Source organism: Lissotriton helveticus, chromosome 8 (genome assembly GCF_964261635.1).
Source record: "Lissotriton helveticus chromosome 8, aLisHel1.1, whole genome shotgun sequence".
NCBI lineage: Eukaryota > Metazoa > Chordata > Amphibia > Caudata > Salamandridae > Lissotriton > Lissotriton helveticus.
In genome coordinates this window covers 1,689,145,099-1,689,168,748 of record NC_136069.1, presented here as the reverse complement: position 1 = coordinate 1,689,168,748, position 23,650 = coordinate 1,689,145,099, and the positions used below count along the sequence as shown (strand labels likewise).

The following is a 23,650-nucleotide window of genomic DNA, read 5'->3' as shown; positions in this document are numbered from 1 at the left end:
GGTTGCCGAGAGGTCCACCGTGTTGGGCACCGTGTGTACCTCCGCATGCATTGTCACTGGCAGGGGTATTTCTACTGGACGTTGGGGGGTTACTGCGGTGGCCAATAGGCCAATAGAAGAACGTCTCGCTATAGCCAAGTCCTGGGAGACTCGACGATTCAGTAGTATAATACCCTGCTCAATGGCAACATTAGCCTTAGTGATAAATTGGTCTATCGGGCCAATGACCTCTGCCGCGGCCAGGGCCTGTTTTTTGACAGTGTTCCTTGTATTTCTAGGAGACATGCTGAGCGTAAATTAAAAACTCACTACTGTGGGTGGAATTAAAAGGAACGATTTCAGGGGTACAAGTTAAAATACTATAAAAAGTAACATTCAATAAGAAGGGGGTAATAAAACCAACCAGAAATAAAATGGCCCAGTCCAGTCTTGCACAGGCTTGAACGGGCCCGCCCTTTGCCCGGGCTTCGCCCCGCGCTGCGTCCCGCGCTGCGTCCCGCGCTGCGGGAGGGACAGAACTAGTTCTTATGGTGTTCCAAGGGGGCGTGGCCGCCGGGGGAAGAGGCACCAGCTGTAAGGGCTAGAGGCTGCTGGTCCTCGCAGTCCCCCGGTGTGGTCAGCAGTAGTTTATTCCCCAATCAAGCGCACGCTGGGAGCGTGCAGAGTATCCGCCGAATGCGGTACTGCTCCCACCAGCAGCGCGATCTGCAAAATGACCCCTCTGGTCCGTGGAATCCTCCGTGGGCGGCAGACAGCAAAACAACTATCCTCAGGTAAAAGTTAGTGGAGAATGGAGCAAGTGAGCGGCACCCGCGGAGCGGGTGGCGCGAAAAGTAAATAGCCGGTAATGAGGGGGCGTGGCCGCCGGGGGAAGAGGCACCAGCTGTAAGGGCTAGAGGCTGCTGCTCCTCGCAGTCCCCCGGTGTGGTCAGCAATAGTTTATTCCCCAATCAAGCGCACGCTGGGAGCGTGCAGAGTATCCGCCGAATGCGGTACTGCTCCCACCAGCAGCGCGATCTGCAAAATGACCCCTCTGGTCCGTGGAATCCTCCGTGGGCGGCAGACAGCAAAACAACTATCCTCAGGTAAAAGTTAGTGGAGAATGGAGCAAGTGAGCGTGACAACTTAGCATGTCATTAGCGATATATATCGCTGACATGCAAAGTGGGCCCCCAGAAGCTCGCTATCTCCTACTAGCTGTCGCTAACTGGTGTTAGCGACAGCTAGGTAATAGGGCAATTAAATTATCGCCGCTTTAGCGGGAAAAATTCCCGCTAAAGCGGCGATAAGGCCCTTGGTAATATGCCCCCAAATGTTCCTAAACATCTCCCAGAGCTAAAGTTGGTGTTATCAGAACATTTCACTGCACACTTACCCCAGAAACAGAGGTTGTTAATGTTCCCTCAGAAGGTACACATTTGCTTTTACAAAAGGGAGATGAACATATTCAAACATATTGCCTCTATACATAGGGTATTTACTCTAAGAACAACACATTTGTGGTATTTAAAGATGATTAGTATTAATTCTGATTTTTGTTTATATATTTTCAGGAACAAGAACTACTTTGAAATGACCCTCAAAGAATCTTACGAAGCCTTGACTCAAGGTGTTGACACATTGGACTTTGCAGGAAGTTCTGTTCCATGTGAACTACTCCTAATTGGGGATAATGCCTTCCCTGTGATGGTGAGCGACTCTGGCCAAGTTCTCATCGCAGCTTCTACCTACGGGAAGGGTCGGATCGTGGCTATCGCTCATGAGTCCTACCTCTATAGCACAAAGTTCTCGCAGTTCCTCCTCAATGCTGTTCATTGGCTGAAACCCTCAGCAGATGCTCTGGTTGGTGTCCAGTCTACCTTTGACTCCCTGGTGAAGACCTTCTCTGAATATGGCATCAAGGTGCAGTCCACTGGTGGGTTTCTGGAATCCTTTGGCGTGTATTGCATGGATGCTTATAATGCCAATCAGAAGAAAGAGCTTATTGCATTCGTGAAGAACGGTGGTGGTCTCCTCATCGCAGGTCAAGCCTGGAATTGGGCCTACAAACACAGTACGGAAAACGTCTGTTTTGAATTTCCTGGAAACCAAGTGATCAATGTGTCCGGCATCTATTTCACATCCAACTATGGTGAGAGAGGAGTTTTCTCAATCTCAAAAGAAGTCCCGATTTGCCCACTGCTTGTCCGGTAAGTGAAAACAAGGTCAAACATGCAAACATGAACTGTCGTGATTAAAACTGAATCAGTGATAAAGTTCCACGTTTCTACATACATGGAGTACCAACTCAGTACGTGGAAGGGACACCCAAAACACATCCTATCCAAATACTGAATCATAATCCATTTCTAAATATATTTTAGTGTTGTAAGGTGCATTCCAAAGATGACCAGAGGTAGCCAGGAAGTATATTTCATGTAGAAGGTTTATTGGTTGGTACAGTAGTATGTTACAGGTTTCATAGAGGTCTTTAGGAGGTCCCACCAGGAGCAGCATGGTTGCTGCTCAGACCACTCTCTCCAATTGTCACTCTGCACACACAAGCAGGCACACCAACATTCCACTCTCTCTCTCATCAGGCATTGTAACATTCCACGCAGTCATCACATTCATTCTGGCTGAGCAGCTAAGGAGGAGATGCACTTGTTATCATCAAGGTATAACATTTAGCAATTTGGAAAACGTATTACATAAGAAACAAGCATTTGCAATGCAATAGGTCTCGCATTTACACTATTTTGAGCTATTGACATTGCAAATGATAATACCTTTTATTTTTGTCTTCATTTTTAAAACATAAAGAAAAGGCATTTTGATTTATAATGCTAGTAGCTTAAACTTGCGTAAATGCGAGACCTATTGCATTGCAAGTGCTTGTTTTATTTCTAATTGCTCTTTGACACGGAGGGACCTGGCACACTTAAATCCTGGAGAATTCCCAGCATACAGGGACACAGCAGGTATATCTTTCCTAACTAAAATTCACCCGTTTAGCTTTTCCTGAGCACTTCGGTTATGCTCAGATGGGGCAGCACCCTAGCTTGACTTGGGGAGGGAGAGGGAAACATCTCTCAACTTTTTGTGGAAATACCTAAAACCTCATTTATGAGAAGTGACGCATCGCTGCGTGAAAGCAGCGATGCGTTACTTCTCAGTGCGCCCTCCTTGCGGCATGATGGATGCGTCATATTTACAGTATGACTCTGTAGGCGTATCTGTAGGCGCAATAGTGACGCATTGCTGGAGTGTGTCAAAAAAGGGACGCAACTCCAGCAATGTGTCCTTTCACATGGGGCAAGCCCCATGTGAAAGGGCCTGCATCAGTCTTACACCTGCTGTGTGGTAGGCGTAGGATATTGACGCATTTTCACCCTAGAAGTGGCGCAGTGAAATCTCGTAGATTTCACTGCATCACCTCTACGAGGCTTACTTAATTGGGAACGCCCACCCTGGATACATTATACTTGACACAGGTATAATGTAGCACAGGGGTTTACAACGTGACGCATCTGCTTAGATGTGTCACTTTGTAAATAGGGCTCAACAGGAGGCAGGTTTTACGCCCCCGATGCGTTACAAAAAGTGACGCACCGGAAGCGCTAAAACTGTCACAAGGCCTCATAAATAAGGCTCCTAATCCCCAGGCCAGGCCGTACTAACCACACATTGTGTGATGTCAAATACTTTGTGTATTGTTGCTGCTCTGTATATGTTTTTGGATGTGTGTGTCTCACACATTCCTTTAATGGTGCTCACAGGTTGTAGTGGCGCGTAGCAGGTCGGCTTGACATGCATTGTAGGCGGTTGGATTTTTGTCATTTGTAAACATCAGGAAGTTTTGGAAGGAAACAGACCGAAGGAAACAGACCGAATGAAGACATTCCATAACAAGCATTGTCAATGCCAATTGTTCTGACTTTTAAAGGGAAGTGCCTCCGCAGTCAACAAGGGACTTAGGCATTCAATAAGTCATCATACATGCACTCTGCCAATCAGCACTCATGCGTCCATTCACCCACCCACTGACTCATCCGTGCATTCACCCATTTATACAACCAAAATATACTCAAACACAATCATATGCAAGATAAAATAATTAACTTGGGAGGGAGAGGGAAACATCTCCCACCTTTCTGTGGAAATACCTAATCCCTACACCGAGCCATTTTAACCACATGTTGTGTGATTTATGGGGAGCTGCACCGTCACCAGAGCTCAGACATGTTATAGTTCTCCCAGGAATTACAGAATAAATCAGCATAAGGCTGAGAACAATCCAAGGCTGAACATGACACAAACTCTGACTTGCAGAGAATTCTCATTAGTACGGAAATGAAGTCTCAAGAAACATGCCAGAAAATGGAACCTCTTTGCTGTTCAGGAGCTGCTGATTTATTATTTTCACATTGTACCCAGATTGTCACAGATGTCTGCACTCAGACAAACGGCGAGCAGACGCGTCCGGGAAACCAGAATAATTTACGAGGAAATCGAGTATAACGCGACGGAGCGGGTTATATCTAAACTGCAGAGAGTCTAATCTAGGAATGGAGTGAATTGGGCACTAATGATTAGTGATAATTCTTAGATTGTATAAATCGACAACTCTTTCTACTACAAGATCAACCTGTCGCCCGCTTAAACTGGATCATATGTACTGGCTTGTGATAATTTTAGGAGATACATTTGAAAGTGAACTACATGAGTTATTGATCTCTGTGGACTGAGATAGCAACCCATGAGAACTCTAATGAGGGGTACTTCTTGAGACACATTTAAGCCCTGATGAAGCCGTAGATCAACCCTACCACGACGAAACGCGTTGGCACAAAGGGAATGGAATGTGGTGAAATTAAAGAGAAGAGCAACAAGAGCCCAACTGACTTTTTCTGCTGATTTATTCACATATTTATGACTGAACCTTTGACCGTGCTTGTGTGCTCCAAGAATTGATATTTAACTTTGTTCAATCCTAGATTGAGTTTAGGGAAGTAGGGCGTTCCCTTCCCACCTTTTGGATGCACCATACTGATTACCGAGGAGACCAAATGAAGTGGTAATTACTATATGAGCGCCCATTCATCTCAAACACCCAAAAAGCTTTTGTCACAGATAACCTCATCGATGGCTGCACGCAATTCATGTGTATTTTTATTGTCATCCAGCAACGGTCACCTGCGTAAAATATGAAGCTTTGCCTAAAGCAAGTAACGAAGGAAAAACAGCAGTGAGGAAGGTAGATTGTCGGCCTATGGGCCTGATTCAGGGGTCCCGGGCATCTAGGAGGGCACGTGCAAATAACATTACAAAATATCCACTTGCCAAACCCTCGCTCTGCTACAGATGTCTTATTTGTCCACTGGGGCAATACAAGAGACAAAATAAACAAATAAGCACTTGCCGAACCCGCAGTCCATTCCGGATGTCTTCTTTGTCCACTGGGGCATTACTGTAAGTTTGAGCTATATGTGTTGCACATAATAATACAACACCAATAGCTCTTACTTCAGTAAAGCAAAACCTATTGCATTGCATAGGGCATCTGGACACTTGTTTTCAGAGACAGCAATGAAGCAATAAAAGCAACCACTTGGGGCGGTGGGGGGCCTTTATTCAAGTAAATATAAATTGACTGCTGTAAGGATAATTAAGGGCAGCCCAGTGGAAGCGTGTTTTCGAAGTGTTTTTTGTAAATATAAAGTGTGACCTAAGCAGCTGTAGCTAAGACAGGGGGAGCAAGGGCGGCCACCATAGTTAATGCGCGGCATGGCACGCTGGTGAAAACAACTAGCAGGGAGGAGCTCTGGAAAAGAGACTCGACGCGAGGCTCTTTAAATTTAAAGTGAACGCGCTTGTTGTACACGTTTGTGTAATGAAGGGAGCCCACTTCCCGGGAGCTCAGGGAAGCAAAAGGGAGGAAGTGGTTAACGGTGGGTGACTCGGTGAGCATACCAAGATAAACCTTCTCAAACAAGCTGTTACCAATGCGCAAATGCAGCCGAGTGTTTATTTTTGCATCGTGCTTTCACTTTAACAATAGCAGTTAAAGTGAAAGCGCGATACAAAAATAAAACAGTGGCTGCCTTTGCCAAAGCTGAATATAAAGGCTGAATATAAATGCGCAGCGCTGATAATGTATGCAGGGTGGTGGCGGGAGGGAAGTGCACGGAACAAAACATGCGTACATCAGGTAGGAAGGAGAAAGTCCTTTTAGAATTAAAGTAATAAATAACATACAATTTAGAACACATAGCGCTGCAGCTGCCATTGTCCCCATCAGTGTCCATTTAAAAAAAAAAAGCGCTCACCTACCATATAAAGCCCACTGTGTAACGCCGCAAGTAAATGATCCAGTCGGGATGGGCTGTCCAAAAGGGAGACAGGGCGGTAAGAAAGAAGCCTCATTTTCACTCATAGGCCAGCATTTAGCATAAACAATGACGCCAGCCAATCAAAAAGACGTGCGTGGCTTCAATTCCACTACAGAAATGTCATCGTTTACAAGATGCCTCGCAGAGCGAGGAGCGCATGCGCGCTCCAACTCTAGTCTCGACCTAAAAAGGTCTTTGCATTCAAAAACTCTCTGATTTGCTGCTTGGAAGGGTTTGCATATACTAAAAGCCTTTGTACAGTTGTACAAAATAAATAAATTCAGGCACTCTTTCTAGGCTGAGATGTCTTGGTACACGTGACTTGTGAATAATTAAAATGGCTGCGGAAACATGTAGATGAGGGTCAGACAGCGGCACTGATTCTTTTAGATCTCAGTGCCGCATTTGACACTGTGGCACATCATACATTGCTGCAGCGTCTGTGGAGATGCGGAGTGACGGGGAGGGCGTGGTCATGGATCGAATCTTTTCTCCAAGACCGCAGCTTCTATGTTGAGCAGGGTTTACATTGGTCTGAGGCTTTTGACCTAAAGCAAGGGGTCCCCCAGGGCTCCAGTCTTAGTCCTACCCTGTTCAATCTTTATATGGCTCCGGTGGCCTCAATTGCTGAGCAGTATGGGGTGGAGCTGGTGACGTATGCCGACGATATGCAGCTGGTTGTGGCTCTTACACAGCCAGCTGAGCACGTGGCCAGCAGATTTACATGCTGCCTCCAAGATCTGGCAGGTTGGATGGCTAATAACTGTCTCAGACTGAATGGGGACAAAACGGAGGTGCTTATCGTTGGCAGGTCCCCCTCGGTCTGGACCTCTGCTTGGTGGCCTCAGGCACTGGGCCCGTAACCCACCCGAAGGACCAAGTGAGGAATCTAGGCATTTGGATTGATTCCAAAATGTCTTTCGACTTTCACACCCGGCGCGTTGCAGGGACATGCTTTGGTATTCTTCGCAGTCTAAGGAAGACACTCGATTTGCTCCCGGCGTCAGCTAGGAGGGCCATGGTCCATGCCCTGGTTACGTCCAGGCTGGACTATGGTAATGTCCTCTACTTGGGAGCAAACGCGAGGTGTCTTCAAAGACTGCAGCATATCCAGAATGCAGCTGCGTGCCTGGTGTTGTTGTTGCCCAGGAGAGCTCCTTCAAAAAGGGCCTTGGAGACATTGCATTTGCTCCCTATCAAGGAACGTATAGAGTTTAAAGCTCTCTGTGTCAGTCACAGGATAGTTCATGGAAAGGGCCCTGGCTTTCTGCGCAACCTGCTCCTACCGTCCAAACCCACCCAGCTCCTGCGCTCTTGGGGTGCAGGCTTTGTCTCGGTCCCCAAAATCAACAGGGCGAGAATGGGGGGGAGATCCTTCCGCTCCCTGGCTGCCCGTAGATGGAACACTCTCCCCCTCAGGCTCCGTGTGGAGACCTCGGAGGTGGTGTTCCGGAGGGAGCTGAAAACTCTTTTGTTCCCAAAGTCTTAATTGTTGTCGGCTCCGGGCTTTTCTCTCTGCCCGGTGTGCTGCTCAGTCCATTGATAGCGAGGGGACACACTGGCAAGTGTAACCAGGTGCTTTACAAGTTCAGAATTATTATTATTATGTGTGACAGTGAATTAAAGTGTTGAATTGTGACTGATAGTGGTGGGGAAGTGGCAGCGCATGGATATCATTTAGTTGTCACCAAGGCTCACAGCTGCAGTCCCTGGCTTTCCCCTTTGTGAACCCCGGGCTTCAGAAGTGGCAAAATCAGTGCCAAGAACATAGTGGCAAATGACACTTATGCCCATTATTTTTACTAATAGTGAATAATAGTATATTATTCATTATCAATGTAATAAAAATGTTGCCACAGGATCTGCAACAATGCCTGCACTGGCAGCTGAGGTAAGTAAAGAATATTTTACGTTGTGTGTGTTCTTTTGGGTCAGAGTCTGTTTTTGTGAGTGTGACAATGTCATATGTGTGAGCTTGTGTATCTGAGTGAGCATGTAGTAGAGAAAGTAAGTGAGAGTCACTGACAGCAGCAAGTGAGAATGAGTGAGACTGGCTGTTAGAAACTTTGTATGAGTGAGTAACAATGAGCGAGTGAGAGTAAGAGTGACTTTAAGTGAATTAGAGTGGATGATTGAGAATGAATAAGAATGAACATGAGGGAGTGTTGGAGAGAGATTGACAATGAATGATTGTGAGGGACAAGTGAGTGAATATAACTGAGTGAGAATGAGTGCAAATAAGTTAGAATGAGAGAGAGTTCGGGCGCTGGAGAAACTCAGTAAGTGATAATAGGAGTGTGAGTGAATGCAGGTGACAGTGAGTGAATGAATGAGTGAGAGTGAGTGTGATTATGGGAAAGAGAGTAAGATGAGTACAAGTGAGTGTGAATAAGTAAATGAGTGAGTCAGTAAGAATGAGCAAGACTGATTGAATGTGAAAGAATAAGTGGGTGATAATGTGTGAGTGTAAGAGAAAATGAATTAGTGCATTTGAGTGAGTCGGAATAAGATTGAGTGTGAATGAGTGAGAAGGGGAGAGATAGTTTGTGAGTGCAAGAGTGAGAATGAATGATAGTGAGTGTGGTTGCATGTAAGTGAGAATTATTGTGTGCTATACTTGGGAGTCTCCCATTTAGACATGGTATACAAAAGGTAGTACTTAGCAAAACACTGGGACTGGCACACTACGGGCAATTATTTGCATGACAGGCCCCTGAATGAATGAATGAATGAGACATGCTTGTAAACCACATCAGTTGCTCCAACCCGAGCGTCCCTGTGCTGAGTTGAAATAAAGAAGCAAAGACCCGAGTCTCCCACCAGAGCAGCAGGGTCTCTAAAACTGAACTTCTGGAAATGAATTCCACAGACTGAGAGCTAGAAATGAGAAGGCTCTACCACCAACTTTCAATTTATGCACCCTAGGAATGCAAAAAAGTGTTTGGCTCACTGGTAGCCAATATTGAGCTTTCAGACCCTGTCAATTCAAATTTCGCTTAGGAATATTCAGTGCAAGACAAGCAGCCGCATTCTGAACCCATTGTAATCTATTGGTCAGCTTCTGCGGTGCCCCAAGGAAAAGGACATTGGAGTAGTCCAGTCTTGTTGTAATTAGTGCACAGACAATGTCTTATTTTCTTTCCTGTGACAAAATGCTGAGACTGGCATACTGTAGGGAGTTAGTTTTTGGGATAATTGGCACCCATGGTAAATTAGTGGTACTGGCATAAAAGGGGTAAATCTTGGTATAAGGGGCACCTGTGGATGAATGCTGGTGCTGAGATACTTGAGGAAACTCTTGGCAACAAATTGGTAGCACATTTGAGGTAATTCTTCCTCATAAGGGAGTACTAGCATGGCATATGATTGATCCATGACAAAATGGTGGTCTTGACATACTAGAGGTCATTTTTACCTAATGGTATATGCAAGGCATTAATAGCAAAATTCCAGCAAGAGCATATTGAATGAATTTTCGGCATAATGCGCATTAATTACATATTTCCGAGCCTAGAACAATGGGGGATTTTTTCGATGCCTAAGGGCAAACAGAGGACATTTTGAAAAAACATTTGGATCACCTATTTGTGATGCATCAGGAGGAATTGGCCTGACATATCATAAAAGGACTTTGATATTTAATGAGTGCCCTTTAGAGCCTATAGACCTTTAGCAAATGAATGTGAAAATTGTGCTTCAAAATGCACTGTTGACCCTATTTTTTCGAAATGTTTCAGGTGACAATCCCCATGTGAGTTCGCTCATTCGCTACAATTCAGAGCAAGTATTATGCCCCAGCACTTTCAAAGATCACGCCAGCACTCTATTGTAGCTGGTGTCTAAAAAAGACATTTGTTTCACATCAATATTGTCATCAATATGGTGTCCTCAGGGATACGGTAATGTGGCATAAATCCCAGGACATTTGGGTTATATGTCATAAGATGTCAGTTCCTGTGATGTCATTAAGGTCAAAGTGTATAGGATGACCCTTCTGTTCGAAAGTTACATTTCTTTCTTAAAAAAACCCTTTCGTGAATTGCCATGATCTGAGACCAATAGTGGTAAAGATATGTTGTTCTGGGCCTCCGATTTGAATACCTGAATTAGAAAGATTTTGAACACTGCAGCCGCTCCTGAAAATAAATAATGACAAATGGAAAACACCATTTGCTCCTTGGTGTTCAGCTGAGATTGCGACTTCTAAAAGATGCTACAAAGCATGCGATCGGAAATAGAGGAAGGCATATTTGGAGGAGGCTAAGAATATATATTAGAACATTGGAATGTCAGAAGCTCCATTGAAAACAATGGAGTGCTCCGGGCTTATAATGGCTGGTATAAACCCAGAGCTCCAACATTCCAATCCTAAGGGAATTTCAATCCCCTCGAGCGCCCTAAAGCCTTTGTTTAATTTGTTAGAGCATTCTGCCCTCTAGTGGCAGAATGTTCTTATAGCCTTATAGCCATTCGTAGCTGGGCTATATCGGCGATTAAAGTCCCGCTGCCTTATTAAAGTCCTTTGCTTTCAGCTTGAGCCTTTAACGCTGCAGCAGGCCTTTAATAACAAATAATCAGAGGGGAGGGATCACTTGTCCTGCGTGAACCAGGGTATGCAGGAGATCGAACAACGGTGTCTCCAAATAAAAACCCTCATGCACGTGTTGGGTAGCGTGGTAAGCGGTATATCTTGATTCTCCGCTCTTCAAACACGTGTGTGCATAATCATCGGGTTTTGTTTTCGGTATGCAGCCTCCACCAGGAGGATCTTACCCTCGGTAAAAACAGTAGTGACCCAGTGATGTGGAGGGAGTGTAGAACAATTAAAAATCCCCCGGAGACCCAGTTGTAGGAATTTTATTAGGTCTGGGTTCGGGTGGATCCCATTAGGGGAATGCTCAAGTGGCGTGCGCTCTATTGAAAATATTAAGTTCTCAGGACGCACTAGCATTCAAAATGAATTAAAATGGCCAAGAGCGGAGAATCAAGATATACCGCTTACCACGCTACCCAACACGTGCATGAGGGTTTTTATTTGGAGACACCGTTGTTCGATCTCCTGCATACCCTGGTTCACGCAGGACAAGTGATCCCTCCCCTCTGATTATTTGTAACTACCTAAGGAAACTGAGGGATCAGCGTTTTCCTTCTCCCCCATCCATTTGATTAGCATACGCAGGCCTTTAATAGCCAGTATAGCCCGCTACGACGGGCTATAAGGCTACATTAGTGAGAATAAAATACTTCTAAGACAGCTTGTAGGTTAGCAGAAAGAACATTTTTAACGTAGAGGATTTTAGCATTTAAAATTGTGAAAGATCATTCTCCCCTCCTTTACATAAGAAGGTATAAATGGTTCAGAGAAAGTGGGTGCATCCTTGTCAATCTCCATTTATGAACAGACAAATATTATAACCCTTAAACTTGGGGGGACTCAAAGAAGCAGATGAAGAAGACCTTCTCCCTGATACAAAGGTCCACATTATCAAGCTTTTAACATTTGAAGACTGAACTGGGGAAAGCCTCTATTTCAGCCACTGGACTTTCTTGCCCAGCCTCTTGCTTCCATATTGTTGAAGATGTTTTGCTCCAATGATAATGGGCTTATGTAATGCTTCCCTGAAAACTGCAAGATATCCTCAGAAGTGGAAGGATGCTCAAATCCATCCAATACTAAAGAAACCCCGTAGAGCCTCAGCAATTGAGCAATTGATGGCCCATTTCTTGACTTCCCTTCTCAGTGGAAACTCTATATAAGGAAGCTGATAAACAACTTTCACTGTATATTAATCATATCCTGGATCAGACCCAAACAGGTTTCCATCTCACGCATAGGTACTGCCCTGTTAACAGTACTTGATGATCTAAGAATGCTCTTGGATGAGGGCTACTGTGCTGCTTTGGTGCTATTGGATCTCAGCGCTGCCTTCAATACAGAATCTCATGCTATCTTGATACACAGGCTACGGACAATGGACATTCAGAGTGGAAGCACTGTACCTGCTTGCCTTCTTCTATCGAACCATACCCAGACAATGAATATGTAATCTTTTCTATTCACTCCACATAGACCTTTAGGATCAGCCAATGATTTGTTTCTTAAGCAGTGGTGGCTCCTTTGCGAAGGCGGAGGAGGGTCGCCCCACTGCTCTGTGAGCAGTTGAAATAGGACAAATAAAATGATAATAAGGAATGATATTATTATTTTATTTTTCAGTCGTGGCTCAGCTGGTTAGGGCCAGGGACATGACCTGTGCAGGCCCGATAACAATGTACCTTGATCCAGGTCGCCACAGCGAGATGCGGGGTGCAGACGAGTGAATCGTTGATGTTGAGCCTGAAGTCGACGGGATGCATTGAACTTCTCCACACAGTGCTGAGAATGCATCAGTTCCAAAGACGAAGCGCCAAGATACGTTAGTTCTGAAGTGTGATGTGCAGGGGTGGTTTCTTGCTTAGGGTAGGCAGGGCTCCTCTCCCACTTTAATTTCTGCCTCAATTGCCCTCTCATATTTCATTTTACAAATTTTAATTAGTTATACCTTCAAAGAGTGTGACCTCGCTGTGCGCAAGGGTCAGGCAAAACCAGGCACTTTCAGTAGGCACCTGTGCTAGAGCACATGTAACAACCGTTGCAGGATTTATATGGCTTACCTGATTTTAGCCCTGGTCCAATGGCCTAGCACACAGTAAGACACTGCTCCGATGACACACTGCAGCCTCGCTGACAGAAAACAGCCTCGCCACTTTAAGCATAAGTTACCAAGGCTCTGTGTCTATCAGTGACGGTCCACTGTGTACCAGCGCACCCCTCCCATTTCCTAACTCGTTACAGCGTGGGGTGGGAAGAAGCCTCCATGGCCCCGGCCCATATTCCTAGGCAAAAGTACTCATTTGGGATGATGGATGGAGAGGGCCTAGAGGGAGCAGGGTTTTAATGGTCGGTATGATTCAGGTGCTAAGCACTGGTAAAAAAAAGACCTTAATTTGTGCCCCTACACTTATTTCTTATCATCCATTTGGGCATCTATACAAATGTTAAATATCGTGTATGCTCTAGTCATCTTGGGGCATATGTAGGTAATCTTCATTTTGCGATTCCTAAATAGCGATTTTTAAGGAATCGCTATTTGAGAATAGCAAAATGGAATGTAGGTAAAAATTAACAATTTTTTTGCGAATCTCTAACATTCCTTAATTGCGATTAGCAAATTGTGATTCGCAATTAAGGAATGAGTGTCCCATTAACTCATATGGGCTAAGAGGTCCATAGGAATGAATGGGGATACATTCTCAAATTGTCATTTTCTATGAGAAAATCGCAATTTGAGAATCACAATTCTAAGGGTGCCAGGGTGTCCAAAGGACACCTGTTGCACCCCTGGAATGTGCCTCTAAGTACATGTTGCGCACATACATGCCCTAAGGGCATGTCTGTGCACCACATGGCACTTTGAATTTTTAAAAAAAATGCATTTTGAAAGGAAATCACAAAATACCATCTACTTGGAGTAGGTGGTATTTTGCGATTCCTTAGGCCAAAATCGCATTTTAAACTTCACTCCTACATAGCATTTAAGGAATCGCTAAATTGCGATTTCTTAAATGCTTGACCAAAATAAGGAATCGCAATTTTTGTGATTCCTTATTTTGCTAATGTGCACCTACATACCAAAGCACCGTTTGCGATTCGCAAACGTCGAAATTCGCCGAATTTTTGCGTTTGCGAATCGCAAACGCCTACCTACATATGCCCCTTAGTTTCTGAGCAAATAGATAGGCAAACTTATTTTTCAGCAGATTAGAAAACACGTTTCATCAATGTAAGGTGTAGATCAATTGAATTTGGATGTAATCACAGTGCTGCTAGGCTCAGCATTTGCAGCCTGCGATCAATCGCAGCTGATCTTTGTCTACCAGGACATGCAAACTTAAAAGTACATGTCCTACCCTTTACTTACACAGTACTCTGCCCAGTGAACTACATAAGGACCTGAGGGGGTGAATTATGCGTAATAAAAGGGGTGTTTACATGTGGCCAAGTCAAAATGACAGTGAACTGCACTCAAAGCCCTGCAGTGGCAGGCCTGGGACAGGTTTGAAAGGCTACTTGTGTGGGTGGCACATTCATCGCTACAGGCCCACTAGTAGCATTTAATTTACTACCCCTGGGTATATGTTAAATCACTGCACAAGGGACTTACAAGTAAATTAAATATGCCAATAGTGTATACACCAATGTTACCATGTTTAGGGGAGAGGCACATGCACTTTAGAGTGGGTCAGCAGTGTTCAGAGTCCTAAGGGCAACAAAAATCATCAGCAAAAACAGGAGGTAAGCAGGCAAAACAGTTTAGGGGGAGACTGGCCTAAGGATGACAGGGCTAATAGCACCATTTGTAGGGTATTTGTCACACTTCGAAAATGTCTATCATCATCAGAATTGTGGGGTAAAATTATTGACAGTCAATAATTTAGAAAAGGGAATGGGTTCTCAAAGGTGATCTGAATACTACGTTTTGGGGTATAGGCATGAAACCCGTCAAAGGATGTCCCTTTATTTGTCAATGAAAAAACGGAGTCTGGCCCTGGGACGGGGGGCAGCTGGACCAAAATATACCAGTAAAAGAAAGAATTGCTAGCCCTCCCACTTTAATTAGTCTCTCTAAACTCTGAGACTACAAACAAAAGCAAGTCAATTTGTTTGTATGGGTAATTTTATTTAACCCTTTTATTCATTATTTTGATAGTATTTGTCTTTTTCATAGGCAAGAAGAACACTTTATATACACCTGTACACAATACAAAATACATTTATACATATTTACAACTACTATACAAATAACACATATGTAATCAATCAAACAGTTATCCACAAACTTCTTTTGCAAAAAATATATATATAGAGCAATTCTATCTCTCCAAATAATTAATCTTTGTGAGATCGTCAAGCCACTATTAGACCCATAAGGTGAAAAAAAGGCAACAGAAATCGAATTTAATTCACAGTCAATTCCAACAAAATGCGTGAACCCTTCAAGGGCAGATATTTTGTAGTGTCTGTCTGCCGTTTGCCTTGCCGACGCGTTTCGAATCTGTAATTAATCACAGATTCTCCTCAGGGCTCTTTCATTGTATTCAATCTTCATGAAGATGCGGTGGGCTCTCGTGGTCCAATTGCTCACGAGGGGCTATGCGCCACAGAAAATCAGTGGAACAAAAGGTATGTTCTCTGTCAAGTATGGCAGTGGATGCTGTGCTAGATCCTCACTTTGTTCGATATACTTCCTATAGTTTTCGTGAAGAGCGCAGGGCGTGGGTCGCCATGCCGTTATTTTCTTCTCTTTGTCGAAAACAGTTTCAATCAATGGCGGGGACTAGAGTTTCTCCCCGTTGGCTGCCAAAGTGTTCGCATTTCCTGGTCCGGCAACCGATGAGAGAGCGCGAGTGACCAGGCGCGGTTGTAAACAACGGGGAGAAACTCGAGTCCCCGCCATTGATTGAAACTGTTTTCGACAAAGAGAAGAAAATAACGGCATGGCGACCCACGCCCTGCGCTCTTCACGAAAACTATAGGAAGTATATCGAACAAAGTGAGGATCTAGCACAGCATCCACTGCCATACTTGACAGAGAACATACCTTTTGTTCCACTGATTTTCTGTGGCGCATAGCCCCTCGTGAGCAATTGGACCACGAGAGCCCACCGCATCTTCATGAAGATTGAATACAATGAAAGAGCCCTGAGGAGAATCTGTGATTAATTACAGATTCGAAACGCGTCGGCAAGGCAAACGGCAGACAGACACTACAAAATATCTGCCCTTGAAGGGTTCACGCATTTTGTTGGAATTGACTGTGAATTAAATTCGATTTCTGTTGCCTTTTTTTCACCTTATGGGTCTAATAGTGGCTTGACGATCTCACAAAGATTAATTATTTGGAGAGATAGAATTGCTCTATATATATATTTTTTGCAAAAGAAGTTTGTGGATAACTGTTTGATTGATTACATATGTGTTATTTGTATAGTAGTTGTAAATATGTATAAATGTATTTTGTATTGTGTACAGGTGTATATAAAGTGTTCTTCTTGCCTATGAAAAAGACAAATACTATCAAAATAATGAATAAAAGGGTTAAATAAAATTACCCATACAAACAAATTGACTTGCTTTTGTTTGTAGTCTCAGAGTTTAGAGAGACTAATTAAAGTGGGAGGGCTAGCAATTCTTTCTTTTACTCCTTTATTTGTCAAGGCGTTGAATTGATCACATGCACCTGCTGGATGTACTACAGGCTTAATATGTGAGCTCGGAGGCGTTACATGCAAAGGTTTTTTAGAGTTAAAGTAACCTACTGGTCATGTTGTCTGTATTTGTATCACAAAGTCAGTCTTAAATGCTCCCCTACAGTAAGCATCATTATGAGACCCACAACCCTATTTCCCAGATTTGGATATTGCTGCATATTTTTTATATTTAGTGGCAATGATTATGGTCAATTCTAGCTAATAATAAAATCTCAATTACAGTGCCACCAGGAGGGGGCACCAAATTGCCTTCATCTGTCATCTGGCCAAGCCTCACTGTGGCCGCACCACTGCCTGCCTGTCTGTACTCTAGTGACTGTGTCGTAAGGTCGGGAGAGACAATTTAAAAATAACGTATTGGTTGACAACCATTGACCCTCAATCAGACAACATGGATTGCTTTTCACTGAAATACATGGTCATTATGTTTCAAGCAATATTTTATTTTTATTTTTATTTAGGAAGTTTTATATAGCCCTAGCCTGACCGGAAGGTATCGGAGCGCTTCACACAATTACAGAGCAGTGCAAAAGAAAGCAAAATACAATACAGTAAAGCGAGACATTCAGGATACGAATCGTAGCAAGGAGAATGATGATGAGTTCCATTACCGGGTCTTGGCATTCTGCATCCGGGAGAGGTGCAATATCACTTTAGACACTCCGAGCTGCTCCTATCTGTTAGATAAGGAGCTGTCGAGGAAAAGGATTTTGAGCTGACTTTTGAATTTAGGGAGGGAAGTAATAGTTCTGATGTGGGGGGTATAGAGTTCCATATTTTGGGCGCATTTCCGGCAACGGATCTGTCCACGGTTTTCTGTTTTCGCGCTTTTAGCGGGATCAGAAGTAGGGTATTAGAGCTTCTGAGGTTCCTGTTATGGCCTGCTTTTTTAAGTTTGGACGCCAGATATTCGGGTTTGCCTGTGTGAAGAGCTTTTTGGGTTAGGCAGGCTCTTCTAAAGTTCGCCCACATTTCTATTGGTAGCCACTTGAGTTCTTTTAGTGCAGGGGAGATGTGGTCAAATTTCTTTATTCCAGTGACCATTCTGGCAGCCGCGTTGAGGGTTGTTTTCAGAGGAGCAAGATGTGTATTGGCTGTTCCCGAAAGGATTGCATTTCCATAGTCAAGTCTTGACAGCACCAATGCTGGAGTGGCTTGTTTGAAATCTTTGGATGGAATGAAAGGTTTTATTTTGTTTAGTAGATTCAGGTTAAGGAAAGCTCTCTTCGCCGAGATATGTTTGGTCAAGTCTAGTTTGGAGTATAGCGTAATGCCTAATGATTTGACGGACTCAGCCAGGGTGAGGTTCCCATTGAGCGCATCGATATCTTTTAACCACTCGATCATTTGTGGGTTCTCTTCTTTGTTCGAGATGAGGAGTAGTTTGGTTTTGTCCGGGTTCAACTTAAGGTGGTTGCTTGACAGCCAGCGTTGCACTTCCTTTAGTATATATAGCCAATATGTGCTCGTGACATCAATTAATACCACTCAGTAGCTAGGTTTTACTGTTTTTTATTTCTATTTTTAAAAGAACGCTTTCAATTGCACGTAGTTACAGGCACTTGAGAGGGCTTGGCATATTGTAGCTAATACATTTCTGGAGATATGCTGACTTATTTTTCATTGACTAAAATATGTTTAGGAAATGAGACTCAACACAAGAATCCAGTGTGCTGCATCCATTGTGGATATTTTGACCAATCCCAAGCCTGTAGATCTACCAGTTTACCTGCTCCTGTCTGGATGCTGTACGTGGTTGCTCCCCCATAAGCAACCTACTTAACATCTGTCGCTTAGCAGTGGAGCTTCCCAACAAATAGTAAAAAAATGACAAATGGTAGCACTGCAAAAATCATCCAGTCCTAACTTTTGACCCATGTATATTGCAAAGATAGAATACACCACTTTGCCTCTGATGGGGATCTTCTTACCTGACTTGTGCCTTTGAGAAACCTTCCTCCAAAGGTAGGCAGCGTTTCTTCCATCAAAATCTCTTCATGTGAATTCTGCCACTCAGAGGGCCTCATTTACAATATTTTGGCATATGGTAGCACCTCAATCCTTCCTGCTACTCTGCCCTACAGCATAAGAGAAGGACAGGAATTTGCATATTTATCAGGCATTTTGCATTCCTCTCCTCTTTCTCTGTGCTGGCACTCAATTGACTGTCTTGCACCAATGCAGGCACACCTGGACCATGGTGCAAGGGTGTCTGTGTTGTAGGGATGATTAATTTTGTACAGGAAGGAGCCCCTTTCTGCACAAAAACAATCAATGAAAGGAATTTCTTCTTTCTATGTGTGCTGCAGAATGCAGCACACATAGAAAGAGGAATAAATATGTAGAAATAATGTTATTTCTTCTTGTTGCGACTCCCCTATGCCTCTCGTGGGAGTTGCAGGCTTTTGACCATTCCTAGGTTTACAACTTGTACATCTGGGAATATATCAAATGCCATGGGTGTTACATGGGAACACCAACCATAACACACCCATCACACACTTACGTATTGTGATGCAACGCAAGGCAGCAACTTGTGTGTAGCCCCACTCAATATCTACAAGGCCATGAAAAGCCATGCAGAGTGGCGTTATGTGGCCTTATAGATATGGCTAAGCCCTGTGCGCAGCCTGAACATCACAAAAAGTGACTTGTAAATGAGCCCCAGAGTCTCTCACAAAGAGGCTAAGAACGATCCATCAGATTTGAAACCTAAAATAAGAAACCTTGTTCCGAATTAGAGCGTGTGTGATAAGTGCAGTTCAGTTCAGGCCCTTTACCACATGTCCTCAATGGTGGGCAACGTCACTCTCTGCAGGGGAGGCTGTGTGCCATCTTACCACCTGCGCTCAGTGGCACACAGCATGACTGTAGCAGAGGCAGGCTCTGAGCCACCTGCACCTAAAGGCAGGAATTGTGAGTCTTGAAAAGTAGGACCTGTGCTACCTATGCCCAATGGCAGTTATTGTGGCACTATACAGGTGAGGCCCTGTGCCACCGCAGACCATTGGCAGACAGTGTTGCCTTACAAAGAGCAGGCACTGTGCTACCTGTCATATATGTTGTCAACCTTTTCTGGCTGATAAATGGTGACATCAGGCATAACCTAGAAGAGGTGGACAAACTCTTGTTTACACTTGTAATGGTTGGTGGCCTTATGGGCAGGATGAAAGAACAGGGACTGGCTGCTAGTGTTCACATGCAGAGTGTGTGAATGGAAGGAAAAATGAAATAAGCAATATTTCCACACTGCTTCTGGCTTAAGTTCGTAGAGGGTCTTGGTCTCATGGGTAAATTGAACAGATGAGCATCCACAGAAGGGACAGTAGAGCATATTTACAAGGGCATTGTGCCACAGCACACATAGAAAGAAAAAACACCATGAATGATTGTTCATGTGCAGGAAGGTGTCCCTTCTGCTCATAAACAATCATTAAATAATGATGATTTGCTGCTTCTCTGTATGCAGCACACATAGAAGTAAAAAAGTGCCATTATGAATTGTTTATGGGCAGGAAGGAACACCGAGCCTAGGAATTCTAAAAGTCTATTATAGAAATGTGTTCATAAATAAATGGTTGACTTCTTTCTTGAAAGATGTAGATGAAGGCCTCATTCTCATTTCGGAGTTCCAAATTCTTGGGGCGATGCCAGAGAAAGCTCTAGTGTACATTTTCTTCCTGGAGAATCTTCATGGTTTCAGCAGTAAGGGGATAGAGCTTCTAGAGGATCTTGAGGCTTCAGAAAGTTCAAGCTTCATGGCGAGATAGCTTGGGGTATAGAAGTGCAGAGCTTTGTGAGTCATGCATGCCGTTTTCAGCTGAATTCTTGCTTCATCGGGGAGTCAGTTAAGGGATTGGAGGTCCGGAGAGATGTGATTTTTCCTTTTTCATCCTGTAATGAGTGTTGCAGCAGAGTTAAGGGAAACCCGTAATGGGGCTTTTGTGGATCTAGGAGGGTTGCACTTCCATAAAAAAACTTGTAATCGGATGGATGGGTAGCAGCGAGTAGTGGCGATGCAGGTGCGTGGTGGTGGCATGCCACCCGCTCCATCAACTCTAAAACTCATTAACAGTCCCTTAATGCGTATTTTGTTTTTATATGTTTATTAGACTTGCATTTTTAATACTGGTTTATTTGTTTTAGGGGAGTAGGTTTGGAAAAAAATAATTATATTAGAGAGTGCACACTCTCAGAATGTCTTGTTTTTTCCCCTTAGTACTTGTTGTCCCTTCGTGCATGCTCTCAGATTATTGTTTTGTTGTTTACCCTAGTGCACTCTCTCAAATGATTGTCATGCTGTTTTCTCTAAGTGCATGGTCTCAGATGATTTTTCCGTTGTTTTCCCTTAGCACTAGTTGTTTTCCATTAGTGCACTCTCTCAGATGATTGTCATGTTGTTTTACCTTAGTGCACTTTCTAAAGTGATTGTCTTGTTTTCTCTTAGTGCTTGTTGTTTGTCCTTGCTGCACAATCTCAGATGATTGTCATGTTGTTTTCCATTAGTGGATACTCTCAGATAATTGTCTTGTTTTCCAGACATGGTATTGACTTCATCCAAGATTTAAGAAGCCTTCTCACTGGAGTTACAGATTTGAACATTGAAAATGAAGGAGGGCCTTCCCAGCTCCTGGTCCATGGGATACTGGCCTTCCCTGTTGGACTTGATGATTCTCATCAGTCATTTCTGGCTGCTGCATACTATGGCAAAGGGCGAGTTGTTGTTGCAACACATGAGCGCCAACTGAACACACCTTATCTTAAAACATTTTTGCTCAATGCTATCTCCTGGCTGGATGCAGGGAGGCAGGGGAAAATTGGCATTGACAACAGCTTGAAGGGACTCAATGATCTTCTCAATGAGAACAAGGTGCCAAGTGGAATTTCTGACCTGATCCCAGGTCTTAGTGTCTACTGCTGCCAGTCATACACTGATGATAAGGCACAGCAAATCCAGCAGTTTGTGGCTGAAGGAGGGGGCTTGCTCATTGGAGGCCAGGCCTGGTGGTGGGCCTCGCAGCATCCAGGCCAATATGCTGTAGCAGACTATCCCGGCAATAAAATACTAAATACATTTGGAATCTGCATCCTGGGCAAATCCTTGAAGACTGATACTTACAAACCTATGAAGCCTGAAGATGTGACACAGGTGTACCACTTTCGTAGAGCTCTTTCCAGGTTCCTGCAAGATAACAGTGAAAAGAAGGATACAAAGCCATCTCCAGTACTGTGGCTCCAAAAACTGGGGCAAGACTGTGCTCAGTTTTTGAAGCTGTCAGCAGAAGGTTCTGCAGCGGTCTTCTCTATTCACCAAACGTTGAAGGATCTGCTACGTCGCACTGGGATTCCAACAGTGAGTAAAGACAATCCGATTCGAAACAACTCAAATGAGTCGATTCTGATCCAGCTGGCGACATCTCTTTATGATCGATACCCTGATTATTCCGATGTCATCATAACCATCGATGCAAAGAACCAAGGTATGGGCAAATTTGTTGTATCATTGTCAAATAACTGGCTTACTATTCTTGTGTAACAAGATGGTCGTTTAGGATCTTAAATGTATAGGAAGCTAGATAATTATACTCAGATACTGGACAAGGGGCCTTTGTTAGAGATTTGCGGATGTGAATAAACAGCCCAAAATTGGTGGTGAATTTTCCTCTTATGAAATTCCATCTGCCTTATTTAAAGTTTTGGAGAATTAAGGTTGGACATTTGTGCACCACCCTTGCCACGTACCAACACCTCCGTTGATGGTATAACATGTGTCTTTTCACAAACAGACAGATTTACAGTACAATACATGTCACTATCACCATGCAGATAATACTCCACACTGGTAATGAAGGGGAAAAATACAAATAGCCCTTCTTTCCTTACTTGCACTCCAACAATAACACAGGTAAAATGTCCCTGTAGCTGCAAATTGTAGGAATTTCTTTTGAAAATGCTGTCAACCAAATGGCTTCTGGAATTCAAATTTAAAGGAAGCTCACAGCAAAGTATTTTTTCTCATTCATATTTTTAAATTTAAAGTAATATTCGCTTATAGAAACATGTACATTTTTCCTGCCAATAGTGTTCACTGTGCAGGAGTAACATGATGTACATATACATGTTTTAGGTACTCTTATTATTTTTTAAAGAAAGTAAAGTCGATGTAATTGTAAGAAGGCAGATGAGACACCATCAGTCAAACTCTAAATTAGGCCCTAATTGTTTTAATAGAAACACAAAAAACGTATTATATGTATAATACCTATACATTCGGAATGTAGGGAATATAATAAATAAAATATGTGAGGGATGTAGTTTAATATATGGTGTGATTGTGAAACCTCTCCATGTAACAAACTCACAAATCCATCTTGGGTCCAGTCAGGCTCATTTGTAAAATGTTGTGGCTTCGAGCAGGCAGGCTTTAACAAAGGAACATGAGCAAAACATTTAGAAATACCAAAACAATTGAATGAGAAAGAAACATGACACAAGAGAACTCATACACCAATTTATAAAATTATAGGTTATTCCTATTAGTTTTTAGACACCAAAATCAACAAAATCCACCAGACGATTCCAGAAGTATAAATATTTAAGCAAAGTTTAAATCCCAGTTTTTTATGCAAATTGCAAACAAGCAATTGCAATTAGAGCAGTTAGTGGTTACTATGAGACATTTTGTAAACTTCTATAAAGTTGCTGTGGGGTACTCCGGCTCACTTTGAGCAGCCTACTCCAGCAGGGAGCAAGTCACAGAGGTCAATAGGTCAATAAGACTTGGTAGAACAGGCACCTTGCAGTCAAAGCAGTCTCTAATCCAGTTCCAGACTGAATGATCAAACTGCCATAGACTTCAATGGAGTGGTCCTGATGCAAGAAATACAGGATTATGAAGATGCTACAGGATGCTGAGTATGTTGATCCCATGACAGAGCCTTCCTGGGACTACTCCTCAATCACGATGG

At 43.4% G+C, this 23,650-nt stretch overlaps 1 protein-coding gene across 2 annotated transcripts in view; it reads left to right on the top strand.

The window, feature by feature from the left end:
• LOC144773631 (TRPM8 channel-associated factor homolog) overlaps positions 1 to 23,650 on the top strand; it is a 149,313-nt gene that overhangs the window by 55,895 nt on the left and 69,768 nt on the right. For both annotated transcript variants that reach the window (XM_078658777.1, XM_078658778.1), the window contains 2 exons: positions 1,554 to 2,189; positions 21,222 to 22,162. In XM_078658777.1, the coding sequence (XP_078514903.1) occupies positions 1,573 to 2,189; positions 21,222 to 22,162 (1,558 nt within the window). In that variant the 5' untranslated portion in view covers positions 1,554 to 1,572. The remainder of the gene's footprint in view (positions 1 to 1,553; positions 2,190 to 21,221; positions 22,163 to 23,650) is intronic.